Raw genomic sequence first — 25,316 nt, forward strand, 5'->3', positions numbered from 1 at the left:
TTAATTTTAGCTTTGAATTCAACTCAGAGTTCAAATTTCCATTTTGTCACTTCCTTTTTTTAATTTTAAAGAAAAGAAAGCAATAAAAACTTTGAAACAAATTAAAAAAACAAGATAATAGAGTAACAATGGCTAGTACATTGCATATTGTTATCTTTAAAGTAATTGCTCAGAGTACAAGATATAGGCATGAAAAGCTGACAAAACAATATTAACACAGATCTTTCTTTTCAATGAACTAAGAGAAATTAGCAATATAGGTATCTTAACTATCTTGTATAGATAGATAGATAGATAGATAGATAGATAGATAGATAGATAGACAGTGTCCTAGTTACTTTATGGTCGTCGCTGAGACAAAATACCTGATGCCCAAATTGGGAAAGGAAAGGTTTTTTTCTTACAGTTTTTGGAGATTTCAGTCCACACTCAGTTGGCTCCAAGACAGGCAGGCATGGCTGGGCTGCAGTTCATGGCGGCCGCCAACAGCAAACTCAAACCAGCAAAGAGAAAGACATACCTTCTTCCTGCCATTACATCACATCCTGGCTCCACCCCTATGTGGGTGGAGCACTGACACCATCAATCCAAGCACTATACAATGAACCATCACAAATGAACAATGCAAACTCATGAGGCCTGGGGGACACAGACATAAACCATGAGGACAGATAGATAGATTTTCCTTTTCTCTTCTTTTCTCCTTTCTCCCATCTTAGTTTCTTTTTCTTTTTGAAGAGTTTCTTTCCATTTAACAATCTCTACTGTATATTTTGGATCTTATTTACTCTCAGTTTCTTACAGTAGGGAAACAAAATGATGTTTATGCATGCAAGTCTTGATTTATTTCACTTATGAATATGATCTCAAGTTGTATCCATCTACTTATAAAAGTCTCAAGCTTTTCCTTCTTTATCTGTCATTTCCTATCTATGTACCAAGTGGTAAGTTTCTTGACTTACCTGAGGCTTAGTTTTTTTTTTTTTTCATATGTCAGTATGAACTGGGTAAAACTACATGGTGTAGTATCTGTATATGAAAATCACTCACATTGCAATTAAAATAAAAATTTTAAATAATAAAATAATGTTTTCATCAAAATATTTTTGTTATCTCCTAATGTTAAATATCAATACTTTACATATGTTGTGACAAGTGGGGTGTTTAACATGATGTATGAATTGGCTTCTTAATCTTCACAGGAAGCCTATGAGGTATGTGGCTCTATTACACTTATATTACAGAGGAGGAAACTGAAAGAGAGGTAGGAGAATCAGAATTTGAACTCTGGCAGTGTGGTTTAAGACTGCATTATTTTTCATCATAATTTGGTTGCCTTTCAATGTACAATAGCCCCAAAGTAGTTTAGGGACATCACTGTAGGGAAAAGCAATCTAGGTATAAAGATCATGTCAATAACTAAATAAAAGAGAAATGGATAATAAAATAACAAAATTGTTGTTAGAGCACCAACTATAATTAAGGGTTATGAAATATTTATAAACATTTTAGGCATCTACCTGTAATTTAAATTTATGAAGAGTAATCTACCTGTGATTGTAGAGTTAACTGTGGGAAGGTCAAAGTCTAAGAATACGTGAAGAATTATAGCGAGGAGAGCAGAATCTCCAGTCCTTCAAACGACTGGAGAAACTCCAGGGTGTCCTGTGTATGAACATTAGGGTTTAGAGCCAGTCCAGAAGGCAGGCCCATCCCTGAGACTGTGCATCCCCAATGGGGCAGACCAGCAGACAGCTAACATAACATCACAGACAGACTTGGCTGCCTTCTGGGTTATCTTCAGTATAGTAATTGGTATTTGTTAAAGATCTGGATTTTGAGGGAACAGAGAGAGGGAAGTTTTAATTTAATTCAGAGAACTAAACATTTCTTATTTGTCTCACATGCACAGGAGATCTCTCTAAATTTGAAAACTTACTGTTTGGAGTACAGGAACAAGAGATGAAAGATACAAATAAAATGATTTCAATGATAAGAAAGTCCTGGATTTAAAGTATATTTAGAGATCAAAATCCATAGTTAGTGGTGACTACTTGGAAATAGGTAGGAAAGGACATTTGGAATACTGACCTGGAAGCCATCTATGAAAATAAAAAATTGATGTGGATTTGTATAAACTGGTAATGGGGGCAATTTTGGACATCTTGGTCTAAGTGCAATGGAAGACCAAAGTGGAAATTTTCAGTGGGCAGTTGTATCTGTAGACACCTGGAGGTCAGGGTTAAAGTGAGTTTTCAGCACAGTGTAGTTGAAGCCATGGGATGGGAGAAATGCCCCAGAGAGTGTGTGAGATGAGAAGAGATGGTTAACAGCACACGGTTAAACATGGCAGACCACGTACCACCAGTGGGAGGCAGGTCAAAATAGTGGCAATGGATAATATTTCATATAGACCTTTTCTATCTGAAACTTTTTAAAACTTATTTCAACTCACAAATCAGTTCACTTCTATTTATACCATCTATCCAATGAGTATGCCATTGAAATGCAGTACTAACCAGGGAGAACCACACCAAAGCAAACACAAAATGCAACCCTTGATATAACCCCTTTTTATTTGGGAGGGTAGCACCTATAAAACTACTTTTTTATGTATTGAAAATAAATCTGATATAATAGTTCCTTCTAATATGATTTTCTTTCATCAAAGAGGGACAGGGCTAAAATACTGACTTGAAAAGCATTATGCTTTATGATTGATACTCGGTTAGTTGTATATTGACATCCCCACACTTTAGATGAACCCCAGGCACGTCCCTTTCCTCTATCAGCCAGTTATCAGCCAGTTATCTGTTGAGAAACTTCTCTGATTAGACTCCATATTAGGGACACAAAGAAGAAGGGTGTTTAGTTCCTGTCCTCAAAAACCAGAGAATATACTGGATATTATGCTAATTAGCAAAACATTCTCCATTAGCATAGTGCTTTATGGATGTCCAAGCCCTCTTAGCTACATTGCATCCTTGTGCTACACCAGCTGTGAGGAAAGTGGGGCACTGATTGCTGTGAAGCATCAGGTGACTGAGACACAGAGGTGGAATGACTTGGGGAAGGCCAGTCATGGCTATGGTCCAGGTCTTCTGGCCAAGTGTTCCTTTTGCTGAGGGGAATGTATTTTTCCAGCACTCTCATCCTGGGCACCTTGCCTCTGCAATTTCCCGGTTGTCTATTTTATCTCTTTCAGATGACAAATTTGACAGGCCCTTGGGGGAATACCGACTTTAGAAAAGCTTGCCTTTGGTCAAGTGTTAAATCCCACAGGTGTAAGAGAGACTTTGGGAGAGCCACTGTTGGCCAGCACCACCCCTCCCAAACCCTACTGTTTGTCTGGAAGGAAGTGTGCTTATCAGTTCTGTGTGTACCAGGGAGCACTAACAAAACCAAATTAGCTCAAACTGGCTGCCATTCAGGTCAGCTAATTAAATTACCTATTGTTGCCTTACTGATAAGGGCAGTTTGGAAAAGGAAAAAAGCCATGCATCCCAGCAGCCATAAAGTGAAAGCCAAGAAAATGTGTTAATAGAAACACTCTGAAAGGAAACTCTTCTGACTTGCAATGGTACCTGGGGGTCTTTAGTGGATGGTTTTCCCAGCCATCTGCTCCAAGCTTAGTGTTCCCAGCCCTCTCTGGCTCTGCTGCTTATGAATACTGCTGCTTTCTGACTTTTCAGTGCTCGGTTGCAGTCAAAGAACCTGCTCCTTCTCCACCCTCTGTAAGCCTCATCATTCTGGGAGTCTGAAAAAAATGGAACATTTTCTGAAAGAGAATGAGCTACTATTTTGTGCTAAAAATGTGACAATAGGTTTATCTCCCCGTACTGTAAAAGCCAGTTAATATTTGAAAGATCCCTAAAGAAGAAGGAAGAGAGAGAGGGAGGGAGGAGGAGAGGGAGGGGGGAAGGAAGGAAGAAAGGAAGGAAGGAAGGAAGGAAGGAAGGAAGGAAGGAAGGAAGGAAGGAAGGGAGAGATAGGAAAGGAAGAAGGAGGATGAGAAGGAGAGAGGCAGGGAGGGAGGAAAGGGAGAAGGGAAGGGAGAGGGGTAAAAAAGTCTAAAAGACTATATATTTTGACTTCACAACATTTGGCCCTTTACTTGGTAACAGCTATCTATCTTTGGGCTGAGATCTGGGTACATAAACTGGCCCTGGCCCACCTAGCCAGCATCCTAAGACTAAACTGAGGAGAGAAACGCAAAGAAAGCTGGGAGTGCGCATTTCCTCTAGCCCAGACTCACCCGGGGAGGTGTGGCACCTGGCACTGTATTCATCTATATGAGCCCCACCCACTCTCAACTCCAAGCCCATTCTGCCTTGCTTCCATATTTTTACAAGACTGATTATCCAGACTTCCTCAAAATCTGTGAGCTATCTGATATCTTTCCAATTCAGTTTTCCTGCTTAGATTGACCAGTTTCATGCAATACCATTGATTTTTTTAAAGAAAATTTAGTTCGACTCTCTTATTGAGAAATGAGGCAGAGAACCCAGGGATAGTAAACGATTTTCTCAAAATCACACCGTAAATGGCAAATCCAATTATCCCAGCCTCTAACTCTACAATACTATGGTCACTGAGCGTGGTGCTCACCAAGCCTCTAAAAAGGAAGCCACTCAGGGGACACTTCTGAGAGTCCAGGGGGAAAGCCCAGAGAATTCTCATGCCATCCTTCACTTCCACGGCTCCCTTTTCTACTGATCTTCTAGATCTTGCTTCAGGTTTTTAACTGACTGACATGAAAATATCCTACTGTGAGAAAACCAGTGAGATATAAACACACTGTCAAAACTGTTCCTGTGTACCTTCATGCATGCACAATACCTTTATTTCATTATCCACTGTGAAAGCTCTGTGTTTGAATTGATTCTAAAGCCCTCAGTACCAAGGGATGAAGCTCATTCCACTGAATAACTGGACTCCATGGTATAAGGAAGGACTCCACTGATAACAGGAGATGGACAGGTGTAGCTTTAGAGCAACCTTTGCTATAACTGCAAAAATATGTTGGTGCTACTCGATAGTCCTTTACAGTTTGAAGTCTGTCTCTAAACCTTTGTGTCCAGACAAGAAAGCTATGTTTTCTCTCCCTCAACATCTAGTGTTCTAAATTAAAATTTATAAAGCTAGTGAACCAAATAGGAAAAGACATTTACGGAAATAATTGACTCTTTAAATGTTTTTCTATCAGTACGTATTTGTCAAACATATCGATCACATTTATCCTAGGAAATCTCTGCATAATATAATCTTAATCCTTCTTTCTTCTCCACCCCTCTCCCTTCTTCAACCCTTCTTTGCTCCTTTTTCACAAAAGCTTTGTTTCTATTTTTTCCACCTAGTCTCTTTATTTATCTTGTTTCCCTTCCTTCTTTTTCTCTTCCCCCTCCCTTGTTCCCTTTCCCGTTCGAACAAGTTTTCCCTACGTTCCAGTCTCTATCCTTCATTTTGCTCATTAGACTTCTCAACAAGATAAATGATATCGTATTTAAACTTGTGTGTCTTGTTTATTCACTTAAACTTGTGGTCTCAAAGTGCGTTCATTTACCTGAAAATGTCTTGAGTTTATCTTTCTTTATGGCAGAGTAGTACTCTGTTTATATAAATATCACATTTTCTTTATGCATTCATCTATTTGGGCATTTGGCTGGTTTCTAACATTTAGCTATTACAAACTGTGCTGTTACAAGTATGGGTTTGCATATATCATGGTGATATGATATTTTTAACTCTTTCAGGGAATTGTCCAGGAGGGGAATAGTTGGGTCAAATGGAACCTCTAGTTTTTTGAGGAATTTTCACACTGATTTCCATAGTAGCTGTATACCCTCACCAACAAGGGAGCTGAGTTCCTTTTTCTCCACAGCTCGCCAACATTTGTTATTGATTGATAAAGTAATTGATCTTTCAATACTCTTCCAAGCCCCTCAGATTAAAGGGAAAGGAAAATCCTTTCTGGAAAACTTGTGTTCAGAGGCACTAGCTTGAAAAAGCCCAGTTATGCTCTAAGTTCATTATGAAAGGCACTGGAGAAAGTTGAAGCTGTTGGTCTTCAGGTACAGGGTGCAAATTCTGGGAGGCCCAATTCCATGTTGCACTTTGTCATTGAGATGATATGAGTGCCTCAACACAGGAGAAATCTGTCTTCCCTCAGTGACAGTGCAGTCAAATGTCACATTAGGAAATTGATGGGAAGAAAGCCTAGCACTAGAGACATGAATACTTTCAGAGCACTTAATAAAGTGAATAAAATTATTGTTCTATATGCTTCATGTATAAACTAAGATAAAACAATTGTAAAATATGGGGGAAATATCTCTACAATTCTGGAACCCTAACAGTACAATGCTAATTGTCCATAATTTCTTTCTGATATTTTCCCATGTATGTAGATAGTTAACAGTCTAAAAACACATGGATAGAGAATGATTGATTTAGGAAAAAAACCATATCAAGTTTTAACTTGCCAATATTTGAGTTCAGAATGCCCAATTCTCTTCGCAAATTTTCTAAATAACTACCTTCTGTCTTCTGAATTCTCAGTCCCAAAATGAGAAGCCCGACCATCTCTCTTCACTTCTCTAGTGTATAGTAGTAAAGCATCATATCTCAAGGTTCTTCATAACTGGATATTTGAAGACAAGTCCTGTACAAGTTAATCTTGGATGCCTTACTAACATTTGAAAAAGCTAGTATTTTTTTGCTCTGATGCTATTTTTACATGAAGGCTGTTTCTGTGTATAATTCATATTTTAAAGAGGAGACAATTGCAAAACTTATTGACTTAGACTAGGAGAGACGAGATGACCTATGCTAGGTTTAGGAGAGATTATTCATCTATAGTCTTTTTACATGGAGGCAGAAAACAAGGTGCAGGGGAAATCTTTTGAATCCTATTAAGAGCACATAGGTGTGAACTTGTGTGTGAAATTTACAAGCTCTACAGCCCTGAGCAAGTTACTTAATACTGTTAGAATTCAGTACTTCATCTCAAAAACATGGGCAATGACTATTTCAGAGTTGCTTTGAGGATTAACTACACCAACATATTGAGGAACTGCTATAAAAATGAGTCACTCTTTTTCTCCTTTAAAAGAAATGATAAGCAAATTCTTTCATTGAACTTATTCCTAATATTTACAATGGGAATTTTTTTCTACATTATACGAATGAAAAAGTAACTTCAATTTTGGTGGCTGATGAGCCATTTCTGGAATCATCTAAGTCCAGCCTTTTCCTTCTCTTCTTATTTTCAGCTGGTTAGCTGCTTGTTGAGAACTAGCCAGAGGGTGGGCAAAAGAAATAAAAGCTGAAATCGGTCAATTTGACTCTTTGATAGCAGTCCTGATGAAAAATTTGTGGGTAGAGGCTGTTAAAGTTGCAAGTTAAACTGGAGTTTTTACTTTCTTACCAGGAAATTTCAAGAACCTTCTGATCACTGGGACATCCAGGTGGTGACAGCCACTCTTCTTCTCGTGACTGAAGAAATGTCTTCCTCTACCTGACAAGTGGCCTCTCTTCCAAAATGACACATAGTGACCCTTGAAGAAGATACCTGGCAGTCTGTCCTGTCACCCAAAACAACTATGGTGAGCTGGCAGATATTACACCTACGTGATGGTTGCATCCACAAATCCGAAAGCAACAGTCACTCTTCTTTCTCTCCACCACTAACCCAGCAGTCAAATAATCACTTTTAAGCATTTATTGTGCATTTTTACCACCATATAATCTAAAATGTGTCAAGTAGCTAGATATATAAAATAATCTCTCAACTCTCAATAATATAAAAGCTAATAAATTAAGAGTTGTGCATGTAAAAAGACAACTAATTCCACAGAAGAGAGGACAATGAACCCATTCAGAGCATCTCTAACATTTTAGTCAGTGTGTGAGGCGCTGTTCGTGTATTATTTTCTCTAATCCCTACCACATCTCTGAGAGGCATCCGACCCTCCTCCTGTGGATGGTGATACTGAGAGGCAGAGATGTTTAATAATTGCCCAAGGTCACATAGCTAGCAAAGCATGGAGCCTGTTTTCCGGTTTAGATGCGCCAACATTGTCCAACATCCGGCCATAAGAAAACTCAGAGATCGGAGGCATCATTTAGTGCAGTTAGGTTATGACAAGACTCTTAAATGCCTATCAGCAACGTGCTTTGATAAAGCTTTTGTGAGTCCCTCATTTGATTTGGGAAATATTTGTAGCCAGAGGATAAATGTCTGGATTCTGGAAACAGTGACGATGGAATGGGAGTGACAGCATGCTAGTCTCGGCTCAGCCGTTACCCACATATGTTCATCTCAGTAAGTTGCTTCCGTCTTCCAGGCTTTTGTGTCACCATCTGCAACAGTGAGCATTTCTGAGTTATCTAATGTCACTCACACTCCAACACTGGGCAAGTGTATATAGTAAAGTAGGTCTGATGTCAAGCAGACCCAAGTTTGAATCCTGGCTCCATCTTCAAGCAGTAGGCTGTCGGGCACTCATTCAAGCACTTGTACAGTGGAAGTAATAATACCTACCTCAGGGTCGTTGCCCTTATTGCTCATTCTCCATGGGACCCTCTTCCCAGTTACCCACAGGGGCCACCCTTTTACCTCCTTCAGGTCTTTATCAACTTACCTTTAGTGAGACTTTCCCTCAAACACAATATCAAAACTTGAAACCCACTTGACATTTCCTGTTTTTCTTCTGCATTGTATTATCTTCCTTAACAACACCTAACATGCTATCTAGTGCACTTCATTATTTTATTTATTGCCTGTTTCCCACCTCTAGAATGTAAGCTCTCAAAGGGCAGGGATTTTTGTATTCTTTATTGCTGTATTCCTGGTTTCTAGAAGGATTTAGGTGCTTAATAAATATTTCTTGTATAAATACATGCCTGTTGTGGGAATAATATTAGCATAGTTTTTGTACAGAGTCTGGCACATAGTAAGTACCTAATATATGCTATTTGTTTTATTTTAGTATGTCTTTGCCTGACCTCAGTGGAACACTGTGTTCTTGTTCCCCTCCCTATAACCCCAAATCAGAATTTTGACGCCCTTAGCCTATCTGCTGAAATTAGTCTGGAAGCAAGAATAGTCACTGTGAAAAAACTAAGACAGAAAACTTGCATGGTGGCTACCTGAAAATATCTAAAGGTGAACTGCATGGATGCAAATTCCAGGAATCTTATTTCTGGTGCATAAGAAAGGATCTATGCGAATTGGATGCTTAAGGATAGGATAAACTGTCTCAGGAGAGAGTCAGTTAGTCATACCTGGTTGTGTTCTAAAATCTGGATAACTGCGTCTCGCTCACCCTCAGTGTAAGTAATGATATGAGTGACAGGTTGGAGGGCAGGCAGAGGGGTCCATATTCACAGAGATCCATGGAAATTATTAGTAAACACGGCATCCCTGAGTGCAAGATAAATGGATGGCAATAAGAGGATTATTAGTCCTATAAATAATCAAAGATAGATAAAGAATCTGAAACAGCTATCCCAAATCAACATCAAGATATATTACCCAGCTTCCTGATAATAGTCAGTTTTCAGATTCAGAACCCAGTGACAGTAGCAAAGGCAGGAGTCCCAGGTGGAAAGACACTGTCACTGTTACAGAACGAATACATGGTAATGATTGTTCCATTGTTTTTACAAAAATTTCTTGGTCACTTACCCAGGTAACCGTATACTGAAGGAAGTGTATGACCCACGTGTTTGCAGACTGGTTAGATACAGCTCCCCATTTGACATTGATAGCTGGATAGATGCTAGCATAGCACCTTGTGCATTCATTAGGTGCAACTGCTGAAATGTGTCCTCTGGTTCCTTCAACACACAGCTGGTAATTTCCTTGCCCTTTGAATAAAAATTAAAAACCATATACTTGGTAGTTGACAGAAACCTCACAGGTTCCTTGGATTGTGAGATAAAAGCTTTAAAATAAAGAAGGCCAAATGTAAATTTCTGAAATTTTTCTTTCTCCAGCTTCACCTCTCTTCCAAAATAGTCAATTAAGAGCAACATTGCATTCTAAAGAGGAAGGAAAAGATAAATGTAATACCTAAAACCTAGTGGGCATAGAGATGCCATGCCTATTTGTCTCATTAGTTTGAACCCCCAAAGACTAAAAGGATCCTAAAGGAAAAAACAAAATATATGAATAGTATTTTCTCATCCAAACAACCCTGATTTCAGCTTCTATGGCAAACGTGAAATGTTTACCAGGGCCTATTAAGATAGCCTCTTGTATATGTTATGCAGCAAATATGTTATTTTCTATTCCTACTAGGAAGAGCAAGAAGCAGTCTACGTTTATACGGAGTGGGAAAATGTGTTTGGTATTTCGCCTCAGGACTGTGTCCTCCGATCATCTATTTGGGAGTCTGAAGGCATGTAGGCTGTTTGGTTATTCTGAACAATGTCATATTTATTCATGATATTGATGAAGCAAAGTTAAGAAGTACCAGAGAGTACAAAACATACTGGAGGTGCTGTATAAGACACACATGTGCTTTATAGAGTAGGAGATGAAACCTATAAATATTGAAAATCTTGGCATATCCAAGAATTATTTTTACAAATTTAGTGTTGTGGAGAGTATTAGAATTGTCCTTCTGAAGATAATGACAGATTTTTCTAATGCATACCTTTTAGTATTAAGAGGAGATCACCATGATTGATAGTCTTTGTATCCCAGGAACAGCAGATTTCATACTTGGGAATTCTTCGCTGACCATCAACATGGAAAATCTGTCTTTCAATGGAGCCTGGCACTGGGAAAGGTGCTATAGGAGTTTTTGTTGTGATACAAGCAGAGTAAAAATTGAGCCACAGTATGCATCAGTGCCTGTGATACTAAAGACATCCATGGTGGGATGGAGCTGTGGGAAGCCTCAGTGAACATATCACAATATAAACCAATCAATTTTGGAAGTAAATTCATGCCTTCAGCATCAGTGCAGTACATACCATTTGAAAAGAATTCAGATACTGAGACTTAGAAGAATAGGTATACCTGATTAGGAGATATCATATGTATGTGGCCATACATTCTATTATAAATTGGACTCAGTCAGACTCACCAAATTTCAAGACACGGAGAAGCTAATGGTTATTTTCAAGATGGGAATATTATTCAGAGGATTATAAGTAGCTCTGGAGAGCAGAGTCTGCTACTGAGCAGATAGTGCACACAACTTACAACATTTCCCTTTGTTACATTTATGTGTCTTCCATCAGCTCAAACCTTTGGCTGCCTGAGGGGTCCCTTGTGATGAGATGGCAGAGGAGGGAAAAGCTGAGCTCATTAAGTAGAGGTAAACCCCAAATGGGTGACACTCCAAGCTAACTCAATGAATGAAGTGATGAGGGGAAATTCTTTCAACTGGCAGAACTTTGGGGGAATCCCCTAACCATATTTGTGCAGTATAAGAAGACCACTGAAGTAAAAAGAAAAATATAGACACTCTTAGTAATAAAAAATGGTTTGGCTAGCAGAAATTTCTGAAAGAAGAGAAAGGAAAGATTAAAGACACCTATGTGACGTGAAAGGGATAACCAGAATCTGGAAGGATTATACAGATGACTTATTGAAGTGAATATAAAGAATAAAGCATGATCCTTCTATCACTTAATACTTCCCAGAGTATCCACCACATAAGAGCCACTAAGCAATCAGACAGAATGGCACACTGGGCACAGAAATGTAATGGCTGTGGTGACAAGTAACAGATCCAATTGCATGGGCTCACACTTGCCAACGCTAATCTATTTCCACTATGCTACCAACATAGGCCAAATGGAGTACTCTCTCATGTGGTTCCCATATGGCACCATCTCTCAAGAAGAAACATCAACTACCTGTAGAAACCTGACCACACGGGATTTCTTCTGCCATGGAAAGGACAAAAATTCATCTTGAATGGGACCAGTAGACACACATTTGGATTTGCCTTTCCTGCCTTTAAAGATCTTACTACAATCTTGGGTGCTTCTGAGGCATACAATTCACTGCCATAAGTTAGTAAACAATCTCATATTGGACCTAGGAGCATACTTATAGCAACAGAAAGGTATGGTGAACACATCATCATCAAGTACACTTTCTGTAACACATGTGACACTGTCCAGCTCCTTCATAGTGATAGATTGGGTTTTCTAAAGCACCATCACCTTAGAAATACTTAAAACACGAGGTCACCATTTCCCAAACCACAGTGCACAGTCTTCATCGGTGCTCATCGTATGGTGGGTGCTCTGTCTCTGATAGGTAGAATACAGAATTCGGGACCAAAGTGTAGAAGACATAGTGACTCCACTTAGTAATTCCTGATGATTCACTTCTGGAATTTGAGCATCTTGATCCCATAACTCTAGTCCTTGTCAGACTGGAAGCCTAGCTCACAAAGGAATGCTTTTTATAGGAGACGCTGCAGGCCTCTTAAAGAATCAGCTATTGCTGCTGTGGTGAGCACTTGGCCTTTTTGTGACAAAGGACTAGGAAAAAGAGAAAGGGCACAGGGACAAGACAGCATACACTCAGCATCTAAGTGACTCTGGCCACCATATCCTTCTCATGGCTGCAGAATCAGTCCTTTTAGTTTCAAAAATCGGCAGGAGAATTCAAGGAGCACCCAGGGGTACATGTGTGTCTTGGACGTGCTGAGGAATGGAACAGCATTCCACAAGGGAAGTAGTCCCAAAGTACACCTGGACCGACATGCTAGACTTTACTCACAGAAACTCCGGTCACCTGGTACTGTTTTCCAGTCTCTTTCATGGCTTCCTCATACCTGGATACTTGGGAGAATTAATTTTATGTGTTGCCTTGATTGGATCATACGATGCCCAGATATTTGATCAATCATTATTTTGTGAGAGTGCTTGTGGAAGTAATTAACACTTCAAGGAGATCTATCTCTTTATTTTTCTCATTTATTATTATAATAATTATTAACACATTAATTATATAAATTAATGACTTTCACTGTGGCATTCCCATATGGGTGTCTACCACACTTTGATCATGTCCCTTTTTTTCTGCCCCTTGCATTCCATTCTCTGACTCCTTCCCAGGTGCTAAGGGTCTGTAGCTGTGGTTACCATTTGAATTGGGTGACTGAGTCAAGCAGACAACCCTCCCTAATGTGGGCCGGCCTCATCCAATTTATAGGAGGCCTGAATAGAACACAAGACAAAGCAGGACAGAATTTGCTCCCTGATTGCAAAAGCTGAGACTTTGATCTTCTCCTGCCCTCAGACCAGTTCCTCGTGTACAGACTTGGACTGAATGAAACCTGTACTATCAGCTCTCCGGGACTCAGATCATGGGATCTGAACTACAACTACATCTTCGATGTTTTTGGGTTTCCAGAAGAAGCTCTGAGCCACCATAATTATGGGAGCCAATTATTTATAGTAAATAAATATACATCTGTATATCTATCCTACTGATTCTATTTCTCTGGAGAGCTGCAATGCCTAGTGCTCTAGGCAATGCCTAAAAAATTAGCCTCAGATGGATCAATGCATAACACGCTCTTTTTCTGTTCGGAGCTTATGGCAAACCTACACTGTCATACAGAGAACTGCCTGCTCCCTACACAACCAATAAACACCCAGGGGAGGTTTTCTACTGCAAGCCAGCCTTGGCAGGTCTTGGCAGAGCTCTCCTTTCTCTGGCAGAAGATTTCTCTCTGAAGCGTGTCCTGTCCTGGAATGCCAACCCTGCTGTAGCTCCTTTCTCTTTTTATCAGACCTGTCATTCTTTGCAGCCGTAGGTGTCCCCATTGACAGCAAGGTGATCAAGCACAGAGCAGACCCTATTAAACTTCACTCGTGCACCTTCAGCAGATTTCCTGTTGAGACCTGCAGTATTTTAAAAGTCAGTCTTCCTGGGGGAAAGAGGTGAGAGCAAGTGATAAGGGAGAGAATGGATGGTTTGTATGTTGCTTGAACCATTTCATCTTGATTATTTTATTCTATTGCTATACAGATGCTTCTTTGGATGCAATTTTAATTGTGAGAGCACTTACCAAAATTATCTCTGCTGTTCAGAAAAAAGTAATAAAACTTTCAGGGTTTTGTTTGAGAGCTCTGGTTCACATGTGCATATAATAAAAAAGGAAAATCCCTGCATAAGGCAAGAGCTCAGAAACTTGCCTCCTGACCTCCAAGGATGTGCTTCAAACCTTGCCTTAAAAGAACAGATGGGTAGCAGGTAGGAGGAAATATTTCTGGGTTGCTATCTGTTTCACTCCATCACCACTGCCCACTTCCAGGTTCCACGTATCCCTTAGCTGCTACACACACATTGACAAGCTCAGGGGACTGTGGTACTGGTACAGTGTCCTCAGAATAGCTGGTGGGTTTTAGATAGGATGGTGGTGACACAGTGAGGTGTCCTTGGCTCAGTCTTACTTCCCTAGTGAGAACCTCTAAGGCCACTTTCTCAGGGCAGCTGACCTTCAACTGTACTTTGACTTTGGAAGTATAACTTTCTCACTACTTCATAAAATATTAATATTTGGGGTACTTTAGCAGGTTACATCTGGATTGTTTTCACTCTTCTCTGATGGATAATATAAACATGAATGCACACATGTGCATGTGTGTGTGCACATGCACGCGTGCACACACACACAACCTTCCTTACATGATCATCAGCCTTCCAAAACCTCTTGGTCCCCAAGAGAAAATCCATAGATATGTATTGAGCCAGATTTTGTGACAACAATGGATTCTACAGATGGAGTCCAATCCAAGAGTTAGGCAAACACAGGTGCCATAAATGTACTTGTGCCCATACTGGTACTAGATGCACTGTGTTGCATTGTTTTTAAATCATTTTTTGTGCTTTGCAAAATGTCTCTCCTGCCTAATTTCTCTCCAGCCTCATTTATCTCATGCACTAACCAATCTGCAGGTTAGAAAGGATAAGTGAGTCGAAGTCATGGATGAAATCCCTGGTGACAAACTTGAGGAGTATGGCACTGACACTCCCAGTGGATCTCAGGTGGAGTTGGACCTGGGAGACAGAAGTGGAGCCATGGTTTGGGGGAAATAAAAGCATTACCCCGCCCCCTCCTATGCACACATGCTCATGGGCACTACATACCCCTTGTACATGTGTTCCCCTTCTCCCTGCATTCTCCTGACATTTGACCCTTGGACATCTCAAAGTCCATAACAGAAAGTGACAGATAAAACAGGGCCTCCCAATCCTGACACCCTCAGGTCAAAGCCAATTATACAGTCTGGGCTGAAATCTTTTCTTATTTATTTTTTCATGTACTTATTTTTATTTCCTGCCCCAACCTCAGCTTGCAGAGGGAAAGCTCCTATGCCTGTCTCTGAGGCCCTATCTATGCCAAACCACAATCCAAAAGCATCTGCTGCTTTGATTTATGTACATATACAATCAGCAAAAGGACATTGAGGTAAAGGAATCTGAACAATTACAAGGGTTCCCTCAAACCTTTTCTGTGTTGGGTCTTAGGGGAAGCTTCTTCTCAAAGGCTTTGCTCTTTCCAAAAAAATGTGTTTTTTCTCTGAAGCATACACTTTAAAACCCTGAAGGGTTGCACTTATTTTTTCTTTTTTTCTTTCTTTCTTTCTTTCTTTCTTTCTTTCTTTCTTTCTTTCTTTCTTTCTTTCTTTCTCTTTCTTTCTTTCTTTCTTTCTTTCTTTCTTTCTTTCTTCCTTCCTTGCTTGCTTGCTTGTTTTTTTGCTTTCTTTTTTTCTTTTGTTAAATCACATAAACTTGAAGTGTTGGGGACCTCAAAGCAAATTCTCTTATTTAAAGAATGAAGAAACTGACGTTTGCTCACCTGTGTTTCTTACTCCTTGTTTCATTTAATCCTCACGATGCCTTTGAAGCTGGGCACTAATGCTGGAGGAAGCCCCAAAGTGTTATGATTTAGGCCTGAGATGGTCCCAAAGCCTCATGTGTTTGGACGGTGATTGAATTATGGAGATATGATAGTTGACTGCTGGTGGAAGGCTGGGTCTGGTCAGAAGCAAGACACTGAGGACATGACATCACCGAGGAAGGTTTATCTCCCTAACCTGCTCCCTTCCTTGTTCTCTGCTTCCCAGTCACAATGACATGAGCTGCTTTTCTTTGCACCAGGGCCTTTTCTCCTGGCCACTTCTACCCTGGAGCCAGCTGACTGTGGACTAAAACACAGAAGTCAAAATAACTTTTCCTCCCTTAAGCTGAGGGTGTCAAGTATTGTGTCCCAGCAACAGAAATTGACTTGAACACTAAGTACCACAGAGATGATGTGACTTGTCTAAGTTCATGAAGATCCTTAGTGAGGGGGTTCAAGATGGACTTTTAGACTTAAGGTCTTTCCATCTTAACCAGGGGTCCTTTCATTTTAATCTAAGAAGTCACACAAGCAAGTAATATTTTCATTCAATTTGTGACAAAAATATATACATACTGCAACACAACTGTGCCTAATTTCTTTCTTGAGAAAGTCTTTTAGTTTTTTGCAATGAGATAGTGTCTTCCTACATTTTTTTAATATTTAAATTCCCTCCTAAATGAAGTAGCTTGTGTATTTGCTTGGTAAAACAAAACATTGACAACTACATGACAGTCCAAAATATTCTTTAAAATTAAAAACCCTGACATCAGGGACCACAGCTCCCTGAGATGATATTTATGTTGCTACCATTAATGTCAGCAAAGATGTGCAGGAGGCTGAATAAGCATTTTACTCATCATGTTGTCATGTAGTCACCCCCACTGGCCTGGGCATAATTGGGGCGAGACCCTCGCCTTGTGGTTCTCAAAGTCCCTTTCTGGTTCAGACAGGAATCTGTACCATTTCAAAAGTGCTCTAGGACATGTGTGAGGAAGGCAGCCTGTGTTAGCCACTTTTCTCTCACTGCAGGAATGAAATACCCAAATGCTCAAAAGTTAAAGAGGGAAAGGTTTATTTAGCTCACCGTTCGTAGAGATTTCAGTCCATAATCAGTTGGTTCCAAGGCAGAGTGGCATGGCACAGAGACAGCACTTCAAGGTGGCCAAAGACAGCATGAGCAACAAGAGCAAAAGGAGAGAGGCCTCCTTTTCTCCTTGATGGTGTAAGCAGGTTACCCCCAGCCAGGGCGGGTGTAGCACTCACACCATCTCCATGCGCTTCTCTTGCACAGATGACCATGTTTACAAAGTGAGGACCCAGCCCCCATGCTGTCACTTAAACTTCTAAATGTCTCAATTTGACACAATGTATCAAACATTGCAGAGCCTCTCAGGAGTTCTGAGAGGCCTTTGATTTAGGAAATAGCTGGGTTGGACTGATTCACAATCTGATCATTCCTTCCCAGATGCAGAGGAGGAGAGATTAATGCAGATGAAAGCTTGCCTGGTGTTTCTGACACTGTTCTCTTTGCTCCAGGTAGAGAAGTGTCATAGGAAAGAACAGTCTTATTCACGCTCTTGTCGCTCTAACACAATCCTAAACACTCAGAATTTAAAGGAAGAGAGGTTTATTTTTGACTCATGGTTTCAGTCCAGGGTTGACAGGCTCCAAGGTAGCAAGGGCACAATAAAAGAATCTAGTGGAGGAAGGCTCCTCATGTGATGGCGGCCAGGAGGCAGATAGAGAGGGGAGGAGGCGGGGAGGGAGAGCCACCTCCCGGGCCACACTGTTAGTGCCTGGCCTGTCACCACACCCCACCTCCTAACAGTACCCTTAGTAGCTGGACTCTTCAGTGGCTGAATCAACTGATGAACACAGTACTCGCACAGTCCAATCAATTTTCAAAAACCCTTGTTCTGAGAATGAGAAAGTTTTGGGAAAGATTCCAGACTAAACAATAACAGGAAGGAACCACACTAGATTCCAGGGTCATGACTTTACAGGTGTATGATTATAAACAGTTTTGGTTTTGAGCTTTCTGAGGTTGCTGCAACAATAAAATCATTTGCAGCTGTGTTGTCCATGGTTTTGGCTGCTTCTGCTTAACCACAGTTTGAAAATATTGAATGGAAAATTATAAAACTAAACAATGCATAAATCTGAAATGGTACACCACTGTGAGTAGCTTGAAGAAACCTTCCTTGTGCTATCTGGCTCTGACCTGCTCAGGACTGAATCAACCTTTATGTAGAGTATCCATCTTATATGCACTACCTGCTCATTAGTTACCTAGCTGTCTCAGTTATCAGATTGACTGTCATGCTATTCACGGTGCTTACAGGCTAGCAACTTTTATTTTACTTAATAATGGCCCACAAAGCCAGGTGTGATGGTGCACGCCTGTAATCTCAGTACTGGGGAGGCTGAGGCAAGAGAATCATTGCAAGTTCAAAACCAGCCTGGGTTACAAAGTAAGTTCAAGGGCAGCCTGAACTACATAGACTCTGTCTCAAAAAGACAAACTAATAATAATAATAATAATACCTGAATCCAAGATTAGTGATGCTGGCAGTCTGTATATGGCCCTAAAAAGGAAAACCATAAAGTGCTTCTTCAAGTGAAAAGATAAAAATTTTCAATTTAATAAAGGAAGAAAAATGTTTGCCAAGGTTGCAAAAATTTACAGTAAGTTATTAATGTCTTACCATGTATAATGTATAAATTAAACATTGCCATAAGTAAGTATGCCTAGGAAAAATATAAAAAATGCAGGATTTAGTACTATCTGCAGTTCAGTCATTCACTGGGAAGTTAGAAATCTATCCTCCCAAATAAGAGAAAACTATCACAAATTACGCAAAGCACTTCATACAGAGTCGTTATACACTAAAGGCTCAGTAAATGTCGGTTTCTGGTTCTCTTTCACACAATTTCCTACCCACTTTACCCTGGAGAGCAGGCCTAGCTAAAATGGGTTTGTCTTGTCTTTGATGACTCATGTCTTATTCTCTTGCACTCTGAGGCTTTTCTAGCAAGGGAAAATGCTGGTTGACACTCAAATTCACACTGAGGTGACTCAGAGTTTAGAGGAGAGGACAAGCTGAAGAGAGGGAAAGTCCTGGTGGCGACATTCTGGGCTCCACAGCACTCATAAGGGTTTATAGCACTACCTCCCTGACACACAGCTGGTGGCTCCCAGGCAGGGCCAGTCCTGGTGCCAGGCAGGGGCTGGGCATCAGAGCCTTTGCCATCACTGCCCATCTTTTTCCAGCCCTGTGCACTTGGTGTTACAACTGACACCTGGGATGTCACACTCTGACATATGAGGCTACGGGGGTCAAGCAGGGCGGGGGTTGGGGCAAGGGTTTGGCTATCACAGCCAGGTACCTGTCAAACAAAACTCCACTCATGATTCAGTGTCAGCTGCAGACCTGGAATCAAGCAGAGTGTTGAAGTCAAGTGACCACGTTTGTCTAGGTGGGACAGGATGTTGTCCCTGGCAGGTCCCAGGGTCCAGGAGGGAGGCTGCAGAAGCAGGAGTAACTGGACAGCTAACGGCTATGCTTCCCCTTTCTCTCTCTTATCTTTGCATTTGCTGCTAGCTTGTGCTTGCTGACATCTGAGCAGATTCTATCCATGCAAAAAGGCGACTTTCCTTTGTTTTGAGTCCCTTACAAGCACACAGACCACTAACTGTCACAACAGTTCCTTTGCACAGTGGTGATGAGAAGCACGGTCACTCACCCAGCAACAAGGCAGAGGGCTGGCTGGGGATGAAGTTTTTTAATATTGATGCAAGTCCTGAATAAATGAGAATTCGTGAGGCAGCATTAGACGGTATTAGACAACGAAGCACTTCATTCAGACAGACTGACTCTAAATCATGTGTTAGCTCCATAGTCCTGAGTAGTTTACTTAACCTCTTTGGGCCTCAGTTTCCAAATCTATAAAGTGATGATGTCATAATAACTGCTGTATGGGAAATTTTGATAAGAAGAGGTATGTAAAACAGTTCATAGAAGACCTGAAAATAAAGTATCACTTCAGGATCATTAAGTAAGGAGTCTAGTCCACTGCTATTTAACTTTATCATTCTGTAATTATTTTTTAAAGTCTATAACTAAAATAAGAAGGTACCCAATGGAAAATGTAAAAAGAGACCCAAATAGTTGGGGGGGGGGGGCGGGCTGAAAAAAAAAACATGTGAAGACTTACACACAAGGGGATATTTCTAGTGGGATTTTCTGCCCCCATAAGTAAAAATTTAGATTTTTATAACCTACATATGCATAACTTTAACATTACTGATGCCCTATAGTTTTACTGATAATGTTGAGTTGTGAATTTCATCCATTATGTATGGGATTTAAAGAGATGGTGAGGTGGGCTGGGGATTTAGCTGAGTGGCATACGTGCCTGCCTTTTAAGCAGCGCAGTTGTGAGTTTGATCCCCAGGACTAAAAAAACAAACAAATGAAAAAACAACAACAAAAAAACCAAAGCAAAACAAAACAAAAAAACAGATTAAGAGTGAAATTTTGGGGGAGAACATGGTGGATAGATAGCAGCAGCTACGGAGGCTCTCTAAGATACCCTGCTTAGAATCCAGAAATGGTATGGTGCGAGGAGTCCTAAGCAAAGGGAGATTTACCCTGCCGACCCAGGAACGAACTAAGCTAAGAGAAACCAACTGGAAACGCAATGCCGGTGCTATATAACAGGAACAGATAAAGTCTCAGCGTGGAAGCTGGGTCCTGCACCATTGGAAGCCACGATTTGAATTTACTGCTGCGGATGCTGCGTCCAAATCGGCATGGCAGGAAGAGAGATGCATGAAAACTCTGAAAGTGGAAATCAGTGAACAGAGTTGAGAACAGGACTGGCAGGGAACCCTGCATCGACCTGTGGTGAGTAAGCGGACCGGGGACCCTTCCATAGAGTAGGAGGCTTCAGCAAAAGACATACTGGGACCGGGCAGACTTGCCGGAACAGGACACTGCAATAACTTTAGTCACATATTCCCCTTTCAAGCGGGAATGGTGGGGAAAGCCTGGCCTAGGTGACACCACTGACTAAGACGCAGTAGGCTAGCCCAAACCAGGTCCCAGAGCCTGGAGGTGCACCCTAGCAGTGAAGCCTTCAGTAGGTTGACCAGGAGGGGTGAGCCCAGCAGAGGCTGCCCAGGTCTGTGTCTCCCTAGTACACTACAGTGGGAGGGAACACCTAGCTGGCGCAATTCAAACAAACTGTAACAGACAAAGAGAAAAAAAAAAAAACTGGGCCTCCTATATTTGCTTGTATGGAAGGAACAAAAAGTATGGGAAGAGGAAGCAACAAGAAAGGGTCCTCAGTCCCCAGTCTGAGAACACTGATCCAGGGAAGATGAATGCAAAGGAGAATGAGGAAAGAAAACATGCAGTATCAGACACAGCACCTTAGATATAAAGCGATATCTTCGGAGCCTCATAGATGAGTTCACAAGAGAAATGTTTAATGAAATAAAGCAAGATATAAGCAGAATAGTTGGAGAAATGCTAAGCACTGCCCAAGAAAAAAACAGATGGTGGAATGGAAGAACAGAAAAAAAGGGGAGAATTGTTTGATGGAGAAAATAGAGAAAACATAGAATACGTGAAGCAGGTTCAAAGAGATTACCAGGAAACTAAAAATTCTATCGAAAGCTGGCATAACAGCTTGAAAGAAACTAAGGATAGATTATCTGAACTGGAGGACAGATTTGTAAGGTGGGAGCATGAAATGAAAAACTTCTTAAAAATAACAAGAAAACAAACAGCAATAATACAAAGGTTAGAAGATGATAAGAGGATCTATAACTTAAGAATTAAGAACATAAAAGAAGTAGGGACACAAAAAAATGGACTACAAAAGCTATTCACAAGCTAATCCAAGAGAATTTCCCTAATTTAGCAAAAGGTAAAGATACTCAGATGTATGCAGCATACAGGACCCCAGCCACCTACAACCCAAACAGAACTATACCCAGGCATATAATAATCAAAATTCTAGAAATCCAATATAAGAACAGAATATTAAAAGCCGTCAGAGACAAGAAACAGATCACTTACAAGGGAACACCCATCAGAATTACGGCAGACTTCTCGGCACAAACCATCAAATCACGAAGAGCGTGGGGGGAAATAATCCAAGCTTTGAAAGATAATAACCTCCAGCCAAGATTGATATATCCTGCACAACTGTCCCTAGAAATTGATGGAAAAACAAGGTACTTCCAGGATAAAGAGGAACTAGGGGAATTTGCAACCACCAATTCAACTCTACAGAGAATCCTGCAGGATATTATAAAAAAGGAAAATACCAAGATTCCAGAAACAGTGGCAGAGAGGCCACAATGAATGGAACACCGAAATGACCAAGACAAACTGACAACAAATGACAGAAAAAGATCTCAACAGAAATGAGGCAGAGAAGATTGGATGGTAAGAACAGCTATTTTGGAGAAAACAAGACATTATAATAGCTAGTGCTGGTTTAGTATCATCTTGTTTTGAAGTCCCATCAAGCTTTTATTCTTCTGTCTCCATCAGTCTTAACCAGTTGTATCTTATTGGATTTTATTATATGTGATAATATAAGCAAAAATTTTTATAGACTAGGAGATTATACAGAAATCATTGTTCATTTTCTGATAGTTGGTTCTAAATACCCTGTAATACTGTCATTCTCTTGAATGGTTTTACATTGTCTTGATATGCTTGAGGCTATAGTATACGAAGTTATACTCAAAGAATTCCAGGAAAGAGACACTATGGTAACTACTTTTATGTCAGGATATCTTGTGGTGAAACACCCTTTTGCTTAAATGGTTATGCTTTGTCCTGTGCTGTTTTGTTGTTATGCCCTCTGTTATCTCAATCTCCTTTTTTAAAAATTATTTACTTTTTTCTTTTTATCTTTTTAATTAAGGGAAAAATAAATAAAAAATAGCAGGATATATTATAGTAACCCACTTTGATTTCCTATTAACCTGATTTGAAACACTGTATTGCCCTCACCATCTTGTTTTGACTGATTTTCCCCTATTCTGCTTTGCTTGATAGTACCAAGTTCGAAAGTATAGGCAACAACTGTGAAGACAATAAGATTCATTATGATGCCCATTCTGGTTGACTATTATCTTCTTTTAAAGTCCTGTAATGTCTCCAATGTTTTGGTTTTATTCTTTACTGTTTTGCTCAATTTTATTATAACTGATATGATAGGCAATTCTTTTTAAGATCGCAAGAGGCAGTATGGTAACTACTGTTGATCACCTTGTATTTTGTTTTTACATTATCTATTATGTCCATCTTTTTGATTTGACTGACTCTGTTCTGTTACGTCACATCTGGTTTTACTCTCTTCAAAAAAAAGTAGTAAGAACTGTGGGAGTAATAAAACCCAAAATGTGTAATTGTCATTGTACAAAAGAAAGAAGAAGAAAGTGCTCTAAAGGATATAACTGCTTATATATTTAAGTGTATAAAATAGATAACCTTATTACTGAGTTTTGTTGGATCATTGAAAAAAACTGTTTGCAGTCTCACTGTTTGAAAGTCCACTTTATATGCTTTAATTTTGTAACTCGGACAACTATTTCTAAGATAACAACATGTAATCTATTAACTAGTGATTTCCTACTGTTTATTCTTTCTGAAATTCTGTATAACTTGTACCCTTTTTCTGTTTTTTTTTCTTTTTCTCCTTAAATAAAATTTAAAAAAAAGAGTGAAATTTTGCTTTTCAGAACCTTCAGCAAGAGAGCATGGGGATAACTATGTACATTTAAAAAGATGGCATATAGGTATTAATTGAAAATCAGTTGTTTGTTTTCTCTCAATAAATGAAAAAATTTAACAGAAAACCCACCTTTGTGTTTCTGCCTGATCATGAAGCAGGGGTGAGGAACCACAGAGATGCAGTGGCCAGCCCGGAACCTCCAGACGTATTGCCTTTTTTCTATCAGAAAGACAGGCTGCAGATTCACTCCTGCAAGCTGCTCCCAGATCACAGGAACAGAAGGCGCCACCAGCAGCTTGCCAAGGGGCTAAAGAAAGAAGCTTGAAACTTGAACCCCTCCTGGATACCAAGAAAGAATCAGAAAAGGAGAAATTCAGATGGAAGGCTAACTGTAGATTGAAATAAAAGAACAGATCTCTAGTTATTTATTGGAGAGTAGTGATCGTGACGGTTGTTATGCAGGGTCAAACTAATCTTTTTCTTATTAAGTTTTTATTGCTTTTACTCACAAATATGCTTACAAGTACAGTTATTCATCATTTAGCTTCTAAGCTATCAACTTTTCTCTGAACCTGTTTATCTTCATACCCTCTTCTAATTTTGGTAAAGTGATATTCATTGAAGAAGTCCCTAAATACATCAGTATAAACCTTAGTTTTTTTACACAGTCAGAATGACACTTTTAACATCTACCAAATGTAACAAATATTCATTAGAAAAACTTCATCTTTGCCCCACCACAGAGAGACTTCAAAAACAGACATGATACATGGAAGAGGATAATTTTTGATAAAGGTAAAAACTAACTTGGTCATTACTGGGTAGTCAACTTGTTGGACAAGTATGTTTTAAAATGAATTTCAGATGAACTAATGTTTTAATAAAAATTGTGAGATAGGGTTTTCTAAGAACAGTGACGATGGTAGGAAACAATATATGTGATCACACAAAAGCTCTCTATCTCCGAAAAAGAAAGAAAGAAACAAAGGAAGAGAGAGAGAGAGAAAGAGAGAGAGAGAGAGAGAGAGAGACAGAGAGAGACAGAGACAGAGAGAGAGAGAGAGCAGAGAGACAGAAAGAGAGAGGAAAAGAAAGAGACAGAATAGTGAAGGGAGGGAGAGAAGAAGAAAAGATCTATCACTTACTGAAAGCTCCAAAACTGTGATGCAAAATAAACCTCCTTTCTCTATAAATTGATTGCCTTGAGCATTTGTATAGTGACAAAAGTTTGATCTACACAGAAAGAAAAGAAAAAAGTATCATCAAAAAATCAATAATATACAAAATTTAAATGCAAATTAAAAATTCAGGAAGAGTATTATGAACCTCAGTGATAGCAAAGGGATAAATCGCATGCAGCCCAAGGCTCCTATTAAGTCCATAAAACCTTGATCATTTAAAAAGTAGTGGGAGGGTATTAGTCAGTTTCCTTGTCATTGGGACACAATAAGCCACACTTACAACTTGAAGGAGAAGAGATTTAATTTTGCTTCAGGATTTTTGCATGGAGAGAAGGGACACCGAGGTCTTTTTCCCAGGAAGCAGTTTTATTTGTTCCAACACTGACACAGTGCATTCATAGCCAAAGCTGAGTGCAGAGCAGAGTAGTTGGACACCTCTATTGAACTTTTGTGTCTTTGTCTCTCTTACATGGGCACACACTAACATTTT

At 39.9% G+C, this 25,316-nt stretch overlaps 1 protein-coding gene across 2 annotated transcripts in view; it reads left to right on the top strand.

Annotated features, from left to right (window-relative positions):
• Positions 1–8,899, top strand: part of Pbx1 (PBX homeobox 1) — a 302,933-nt gene extending 294,034 nt beyond the window's left edge. For both annotated transcript variants that reach the window (XM_063253589.1, XM_063253590.1), the window contains one exon: positions 7,430–8,899. In XM_063253589.1, coding sequence (XP_063109659.1) covers positions 7,430–7,450 — 21 coding nt within the window. In that variant the 3' untranslated portion in view covers positions 7,451–8,899. The remainder of the gene's footprint in view (positions 1–7,429) is intronic.
• Positions 8,900–25,316: the final 16,417 nt, after the last annotated feature.

Source organism: Cavia porcellus, unplaced genomic scaffold, assembly GCF_034190915.1.
Source record: "Cavia porcellus strain 051 isolate PalLab524CR breed Dunkin Hartley unplaced genomic scaffold, mCavPor4.1 scaffold_7, whole genome shotgun sequence".
Lineage (NCBI taxonomy): Eukaryota > Metazoa > Chordata > Mammalia > Rodentia > Caviidae > Cavia > Cavia porcellus.